Raw genomic sequence first — 9,134 nt, 5'->3', positions numbered from 1 at the left:
TTTAACCTTCAACTATCAGGAGGAGGACAGTGTGTGTGTGTGTGTGTGTGTGTGTGTGTTTAAAATATAGCTGCTATGGATAACTTAAAATGGAAAAGGGGGAGGAATCGAAGGAATCAAAACAGCACTTTTGAGACTGATTTATTCTAGCATGAGCTTCTGCAGCTAGACCCACTTCCTCAGATGCACATCTAAGTCCCAAAGCTGATATTTCATTCCTGCACCGCCTTCTGTCCCCTCTTCCTCACCTCACTGCCTTTGAATTGAATTCTTCTGATGTTATTTCTGCCTCTGGTACCAAATTTCCAATTAAAGAAGTCTGCCTGGGAACACATCTACTTCATTAATTGAGATATATCTACAGTCTTTAGGACCATTTCAATGTTAATTATGTTAAAAAAGAAGCATAACTAAGAGTGCAATCTTATATCCCTTGCTGTTCATCAAAGATGCATCCATTGAGAAAGTGGGGCATGACTCAAAGTACGAGAGCCAAGCTATAAATAAAGAAAACCCCAGACATGGAAATACCTTTTATTACTTAGAAATGTTTCCTAGACAGGGAGGGGGTGGGAAGGAAGGGGAGCGTAGCATTTAGTCCACTGCAAGGAAGACATCCGCCCAACGGTTGAGAAGGAACATCTGTTTTAATACTGCTTTGGGCTGTTAATTAGTGGCTGGTGGTCCATCCCTAAAAGGAAAAAGTAACTTGGAGCAAGATCTACTATCTCTTGGCCCCCAGAGCCATCACAGAGAAAAAACACAGGAGTAACAGACACTGCCTTCTCCTCTGCAGAACAGTAACACATTCAGGCTCAAAGTATTCCCTACTTGCACTGTTAACCAGCAAACGCAGCTAAAGAAGGTACAAACCATAAGCCATAGATTGCATGCTGAAGATTTCCCCTTAAGGAGGAGTCTACTTGTTTTGCCACAAGCAGGCAACTAGTACAACAGGGAGCAGACAGAATTTATCACCCTTAATCGCTGCTTTATTCTGAACTGGAACCACCCACTCTATCATCTGCTTTCAGCTGCAAGAGGGGAGTAGCCTTTTCTAATAAGATACAGCTCCACATCACAGGAACCCTAAACTCAGCTGTGAATACTCCACTGAGAGGGAGCTGTGGCAATGGGGCCAAAAGCCCAAAGTTTGGAGGGAGAGCTCATTGATGCGCACATGTATCCAGCAACACAACCCACTCTTGCCTGAGGACTGAAAAGTTAAGATGAGTCTTTCCCCAGATCTGGCAGAGGATGGGCTGCTCTCCCCACACAGCTCAAAGGAAACCCAAGCACAAACCTTTGACTAACTCAAATTCGCCACTACTGTGCCACAACAAAACAAAACAAAACCGAGAATGTTCCTTTAAAGAAGAAAGAGCAAACTCCTTCATCAAGGATCATCAAGATGGCCTCCAGAAGGAACAATGCTTCTGAACGGCTATCTCCTAGTTTTGGGACAATTTGAAAAAAATACACTACAGCGTGAGTGTTCCTCTGGGAAGGAGTGTTAAGGGGGGAAATGTGACTGGGATATAACTGCACAAACTATGGCTACCACTGCCAAATGCTGTCTTCCTTCCCACCTGAGAGCCATGTATGAAAACCTCAGGGATGGAGGATGGGACTGCTTACTGGTCAGGACTTGACTCTGGCAAAAGAAAATGACATTGCAAACTATCTAGACAAGGGAAGGGAGGGGAAAAGGTGGAGGGGGAAGCATCTTCTGAATTCCAGATCAGGGCCAAGTGAGGTGACAAACTGAGACAACTAAGTGAGCAGCTCACTCCAAGTCCCTTTCTGCAGTGGAATGTGATGAAAAGTGGCAAAGGGCCTCACTGTGTGGCACTGAAAAACAACTCCCAACCCCTTCCTGAAATACAGAGGAGCTAACTAAGAGAGACCCGTCCACACAACATCCACTTTGAGGCGGTACCCCATGTTCATCTAGAGTGGCTGCTCAGAGGGGAGCAGTTCTCACATTTGTCAAGGAAGAACTCACTTAGAGCATCTCCACATCAAGGAAAAGGATAGTTAAACTGGAGCAATCTGTAACTGGAGCAGCAGAAAAAGCTGAAAATAAAGGAGTGCAATATGAGACAGTCTCTAAATGGCTGAAATGAAAGTGGTAAAAAGTCTCATAGGAGGAAGCTGGGCCCTAGAAAACAGAACATGCAGCCATGCTTAAAGATCAATGTGTGAAATGCTTGTGGAATTTCACAGGAATTACACCAAAGAAACTGGCTGCAAGAATCTGAGCTGTTATGGAATAGAGAGGATTTGGTAAAAAATAATGGAATCAGGACAGAGAAATCCCATTCAAGTTTCTATCCTTAGTTTTCAAGCTATTAAAAAGGAAAAGTTAATGACAGAACAAACAAACAAGGGAAACACACTGGTAACTTTATACACTGTCTCTCCCACCCCTCTGCCAGCAGACCTCCTAAGCACACACAACCTCAAATCAGATTGGAGCAAGTCTGGGATATGTCATCTATCTCCTGGATAGGAAAGCAGGAGGATCAAAAGATAACAACAGGTAGGGGAAGGGCAGACTATTGTTCAGAGGGAAGCAAAGGGACAATACTAATACATTACAGGCAAAACATCTGGGCTGCTGGGGGTCAGCTGCAAGGACTTTCCAGTTTTTGAACTGGAGATGCCATGAGAGAAGCAGCTTTGGAAACTCTCCTCACTGCTGCCACTGAGACCCAGACCCAAAAGAACTCCAGGGCATCCAAAATTAGCTGTACATTTCCAACCTTGGAGTTCAGTTTAGTCTGTTAGTCTGTTAGCTCTCTTTTTGCTGACCCAAATGTGAGCAGCTTTTAAGCAGCCTCTTGTTAAGATGAAATGTAAAGGAGAGAAGAACGGTGGTGGCCCAGTTGAGTCCTCCTCTCCCTGAGCTACTTCCACACCGCCAAGGAAAGCTGTAGGACCCCTGCCACAGTCAATGAGGGCCAACCTTATCCAGTGCTGCACACTGGGTAGCTGTCACCAACTTAGCCTGGAGAGTTAAAGCCATGCGTTGTTGTCCTTGCGCACCTCCCATTCTCTAGTGCTCCAAACACCAACTTAATACCAAGTTCTGAATATGGAAAAACTTGAAAACATTTGTTGTGGGCCTTGGTTGACTCAGAGGAGGAAAAACAGAGGAGGACCCCCTGCCCCTGCAGCCTGGCCTGCTCTATGTGTTCAAACATCATGTAGTAATGCAGGAGGAGCCAAAGGCCAGGGGGGCCTGTGGACAGGAGCTACGACTCCTCCACTTCGGCTCCTGGCATCACGACACGTTGCCTCACTGTGTCTGGCATGGGGAAAGCATGAGGCGGCTCCCTGTGCTCCACTCCAGTCTCTTCTTCTTCAGAAGTTGTTTCCAAAGGTGGGGCAGAATCTGGAAGCTTTTCTAAAGAGAAAGGAAACCTTTACCATTAACACAAAAACCTCTGGGCACTCCAGCTGCAATCCTCTATGGTCTACATGAGGAACTACATTACAGCTGGCCATTCACAAGCCCAGAAAACCGCCACAGAGCTGTTACAGCTCTCCCCACCATCACCACCACCAAGCCAAGACAGTCCATGTCTGCAGGAGAAGGAAATCACCAAAGTACCTGGCTAACACATAGCCAGCTATAAATTTCTTATGACCTCCACTGGGGTCTTTTGTAAAGCTCATCAGTGTCTGGCTACTGGGACATAGCCAGAAATGTCTCTGATCCCTCATCACTTTCACCAGAAATGGTTGTGGGAATACCAGAAATACCTAAGGAACACACAAAGCAGAAACAAGAGTTTTAGGGCTGAACGATTTTCAGCGTCTCGTTCCTGCAAGGCTAGAAATTTGAGGACTGAAATAGGCTTTTGTGTGTGAGTGGAGTGGGCCAGAATTCTTTTATGGAGCAACATGCTCATTTTGCTCCTTTTCTATAGCGCCCACCCATAATAAAGCCTCTTTTTATAAGCAGGAACTCCATAATGAAACAGGATTTCAACAGCTGAACCTGAGTCCTCCCGTTGGGAGGGCATGCTTTCAGGATGCTCATGCAATTATAAAACAAGTGGGATGGAAAATACCTTTTAAAGTATTCCAAGAGGGCTCCTCTCAGACAACGACTAACAGGAATTAGTCCTGCACCAATTTCACTGAAATGAATGCCAGTTCAGCATATGATGTGGGGGCATATGATGTGCCGTAAAAGGATTAACAGCCTCTCCATCTATTGCCACCTGTTTCCAACTTGAACAGAAGAGCACCATCTGACAAAGACTCCAGGATTCCTGCTTTGCAGTCATGTTGAAGCAGCTTTCTATGGGCTAGGTCACACCTTTATTTTCCACACACAACTGAGATCTCAAGCCATGTGCTCTACTTACTTTTGTTAGGGTACTGTGGTGGCCTGTGCTTTTTGGAGGGGCAAATGCAATCTGCCAGAAACACCATTATCTGGGGAAAGAAAGCCAAACCACACAACAACAACAACAACAATGTGATATTTCATGTTAACAATACACTGGGACTTCCACTTTAAAACAAACCGCCCCATTCCCTGTGTTTCTATTATAATTAGGAGTACCGACTTACAAGGCCCAAGAACAGTCCTGAGAACAACGTTGTGCTGGCAAAGATGGTGTAGGATCCCCAGGGTGGTATGCCAAGGTCTTCTGTGAAATAGTTGTGGCAGTGCTGCAAGAGAAGGGAGGCTGATGAGAAAAAGCACTTGAGCCAAAGCAACAGGGGGCAACGTGCTCTTGATTCAGGGAGGATTTGTGGCACGTACCCTGATGTACATGGAGAGCTGGAAGAGGGCAGACATGCAGCTCATCCTGCAAAGAAGCAGAAGAGAGGTAAGCAAAGCAGAGGTCAAAAGGAGACGTAAACCAAAACCAACAAAAAAGAGATGTAAACCAACAGTGCTGGTTTTGACCTATAAAGCCCTATACGGTTTGGGTCCAGGCTATTTGAATGACCTTATCTCCCTCTATGAACTCACTAGAATACTGATATCATCTAGAGAGGCCCTTCTCTCTGTCCCACTATCCCCTCAGGTGCATTTGATGGAAACAAGAGAGGGGGACCTTCTCCGGAGCTACTCTCAGGCTCTGGAACTCCCTCCTCCCTAGAAAAGACAGGCTAGCTCCATACCTGCTTTCATTTCAGTAGCAGATAAAGACATTTTATGCCCCCAGGCTTTCTCAGACTGACATGAGCGCTGTAAGTTTTATAAAGAGTTTTTAAATTTTAATTTTGAACATGTATTGTTTTTATCTTTTTTGGAACTTTTTGGAAATTGCTTTTTAAACTGTGTTTTTTTAATGCTTTGTACTGTTTTAATTTGGACTACAGTCAGCCCTCCGTTTTCGCAGGGGATCCATTCCGCGCTCATTCCCCATGAAAATGGAATTTCACACATAGGCTTGAATGGGGGTGCGTGTTCATGCGAAGCTGCGGGCGCACTCCCCCATTTTAATTCACTCCGTTTGTTCCTTGCGAGTAAGCATGAAATCTGCACAAATGGAGGGGCAACTGTGTTTTGAATTTTGTTAGCCACCCTGAGTCCCTGTACTGGGACAAAGGCGGGATATAAATAAATATGTGAAGTTGAAGGCTTTCACAGCTGCATCCATTGTTTTTCGGTTTTTTGGGCTATACGGCCATGTTCTAGAAGGGTTTATTCCTGACATCATCATCATCATCATCATTATTATTATTATTATTATTGTGTCAGCGCAACTGCTGGGGTCTAACAACCACTGTCAGCAACTCAAACGAGTCCTGGGGTTAAATCAGACTCTTGTAGCAGAGCTGGCAATTTCCAGAAGCCGAAGCGTGGCTCCAAAGTCCAATTGGGGTGACAGCAACTGGATGTCTTCCAGGAACTGCAGCAATGCAGGAACCTCTGGGGGAAAAACAGCAATCCGATGCTGTAGCTTCTTCTGATAAACCACTAGAGAAACAAAGTCCCCAAAGTGCTCTTTATTCACAGTGCTATTATACAAAACCAGATCTCTAAAACTCCAAAACATACCAATCCAACTCCTACTTCAAACCCACAACCTATCCCTTGCAACCCCTGGGTTTATATAGACTCCAGACCATGTGGTCTCCCAAACCCAGTGAGTTCAGGTGTGTAACCATGTCATGTGTCTCCTGTGCAATCCAGACACATGTTTCATCATCCATGGCTACGTGCACTTGGACACTGAAGAGTCCTTGAGCCAATGAGCTTCAGCTGTGCTGATCAGCCTTGCCACTCTGCTGATGCTCATGGCCAAACACACACACATCAAGCATTTCCCTGTGTGCTGTGTTTTAACCCTTCAAATCCCTGACATATCATTATTATTAACCTTTATTTATAAAGCGCTGTAAATTTACACAGCGCTGAACATACAATCTTTTTAATTGGATGGTTCCCTGCCCTCAGGCTTACAATCTAAAAGCATCTGTGGCTGGCATCTTCAGAGAATGCTGGCAACCTGCCAGGAAATATGTACTGTTGGTGAGGTGAGGTGATTTACATGTTGAAAACACTGACATTATGGACCATGCCAACAACTATCAGGTCCGAATGCACAGGGAAGCAACTGAAATCCACAAACACCTGGACAACTTCAACAGCAAAGAAGAAACTCATAAAGTAAACAAAGTTTGGCTACCAGTCCTGAAAAATATCAGAATCAGGGCCCAGCAAATGCAAATGAAAGCCACCCAGGTTCAGGGGGATTCCCAGCAGACAATGGATCATTAAGTAAATGTAGGCCTTGCCATTCAACAACAAAACAATACACAGATTTACATGCAAATCACCTCCTCTCAACCAACAGTATATATACCCCACTCTCTTCCATGCCAGCATTCTCTGAAGATGCCAGCTGCTGCCGAAACATCAGGTATAAACTCTTCTGGAACACAGCCTCATAGCCTGAAAAACCCACAAACAAACAAACAAACAAACAATAAAAACAGGGTCACAAGGAAACCTTGAGAGGGATTTCAGTGCTGCCAAATGGCAGAGTCCTGCTACCCTCTGGAGCTGGGATTACACAGGCCATGTGCTCCTCTCTCAGGGACCCCAGTACAACCAGTATACACATTCAGAAGAGTTCAGGAGATGAGGCTGAACCAGCACTTTCTGGGAACCTCAGAGCGAAATTACACACACACACACACACAGAGCACACTAAAGAAAGCATCCCATTGCCAGGCTGTCTTTACATTTAAGGTGCTTTCTCCCTACAACCAAAGGAGCTTACTTAACATACAAGGCTCGGCATTTATTGTTGGGCTGTGTTTTTCATCTGTGTATTTTTGGGGTTTTTTAGTTTTAAACTACTACATTTTGCCAAAGCCGATGGGCTAGTAGACAGGATTGGACATTGACCAAGAAAGCCCAAAGATCCAATTCTGGTTTAGCCATGAAACCCACCCATTTGAAAGGATGTATATGAAGGAGATCACAATATCACAAACCTAACCTGCCACTTTAGGGTGTTGTGCTTGCAAAAGGCAAGCGGACTGACTGCTCCCCTGATGTTTTTGTTATTTTAGTTTATTTTTAGTTCCACTTACTATAGCTACAATAATTCTTCCTGCTCCACATCCCAAGATCTCTTACAATAAAATCAGCTGAACAAGTTAAACTGTGGAACAAAAGGAGAATTAAATCTAGAATTGTCAAAATGATTCCCAGAACAGATACTACAATTGCACAATTTAAAAAGCTGACATTAGAACAATATAACAAAACAACAGTTCTGGGTATCACAATTCAAAAAGGATGTTGAGAAAATTGGAGCGTGTCCAAAGGAGGGAGACCAAAATGGTGAAGGGTCTGAGAACCATGCCTTATGAGGAACAACTTAGGAAGCTGGGGATGTTTAAGCTGGAGAAGAGTTAAGAGGTGATATAATAAAGCTATTTAAATATTTGAAGGGGTGTCACACTGAGGCTGGATCTTTTGCATTACTGGTTTGCAAAGTAATTGACTTAATCTAAACCAGGACAGATAACAACCTCCGATTTGGAGAAGGCATGCAGACTGCTCTTTGCTAGGCATCGGAAGTGTCATGCTTCTGCCCCTTTTACCGATCCTCTCCCTTCCACCTTCTATGGGAGGAGAGTTGGACAAATTGAAGCCTTCCCCCCCCCCACATATTTTTGGAATCTCCTCCCCAAGAATTGGTGGACCACAACCTCTTTAGACAACTTTAAGTCTTAATTAAAGACTATTCTATTCAGGGAAGCCTTCCAATTTTCTTCTTGATTTTATGACAATATTATTTGTATTAATTTACACTTTTATAGTATTGTTTTAACTTTGTTATAATAATATTTTACTAATGTTATAATCTTGTTTGTGGTTTTTGTTTCTATTTTCGATTGTTGTTTTCTTTCCTTTGTAAAGCGCTATGTAAAACCTATGGTGCTATACAAATAAATGTAATAATAATAATAATAATAATAATAATAATAATAATAATAATAATAATCCCTTCAGCCGCTTGTGGTGCCTGAATTCCACTTCTGTGACCCCTGAAGCCCCTCATCAGTCCCTCAAGTGCCCTTCATTTTTTTCCCCTTAAAATCAAATTAGTGCAGTTTTCAGGCAATTTTGCCCCCAAACCATGCAGAAAAACCCCAAGTGCATGAAACCATGCACAAATATCCCTGATCCACCTGTAAAACACCCCAGAACCCTGCACTACCCCAAAATGGTCACCAGTTTGAGAGGGGTATTTTGGTTTTTTTAAAAATATAGTTATTCATTTTTAACAACATAAACAATAGAAATAAAAGTTTCTATTGTAACATTCCAGATTAACCATCCCGGCCCTGGTTCCCTGATTCCCTCATTCCTCCCGTGGCCCCATCTTAGTGATGGTTGAGGATCAGCAGAGGGATATCAGGGTCTTTAGTTTTAGTTTTTAACTGTTGTTTTTACAAATTGATATAGTGTTTTAATATGTTAGACTGTTTTATACTGTCTTAAGGAGGGGAGAGATAAAGTGTTTTTAATTGTCATTTTATATTTTACTGTTGTTAACCGTCCGGATTGGTTTGCCAGAGGGCGGTATACAAATTATTATTATTATTATTATTATTATTATTATTATTATTATTATTATTAT

At 43.2% G+C, this 9,134-nt stretch overlaps 1 protein-coding gene across 1 annotated transcript in view; it reads right to left on the bottom strand.

Annotated features, from left to right (window-relative positions):
* Positions 1 to 518: 518 nt before the first annotated feature.
* The window catches only part of LOC121927296 (thioredoxin-related transmembrane protein 1-like), a 93,324-nt gene continuing 84,708 nt past the window's right edge, over positions 519 to 9,134 (bottom strand). The window contains 4 exon segments of the mRNA XM_042461022.1: positions 519 to 3,409; positions 4,380 to 4,449; positions 4,588 to 4,689; positions 4,784 to 4,829. Of these exon segments, the coding sequence (XP_042316956.1) occupies positions 3,258 to 3,409; positions 4,380 to 4,449; positions 4,588 to 4,689; positions 4,784 to 4,829 (370 nt within the window). The 3' untranslated portion in view covers positions 519 to 3,257.

The sequence above is a fragment of the Sceloporus undulatus genome, chromosome 1 (genome assembly GCF_019175285.1).
Source record: "Sceloporus undulatus isolate JIND9_A2432 ecotype Alabama chromosome 1, SceUnd_v1.1, whole genome shotgun sequence".
In the NCBI taxonomy this organism is placed as follows: domain Eukaryota; kingdom Metazoa; phylum Chordata; class Lepidosauria; order Squamata; family Phrynosomatidae; genus Sceloporus; species Sceloporus undulatus.
The sequence above is the reverse complement of the archived record's forward strand: the minus strand, read 5'-3'. Positions and strand labels throughout refer to the sequence as shown.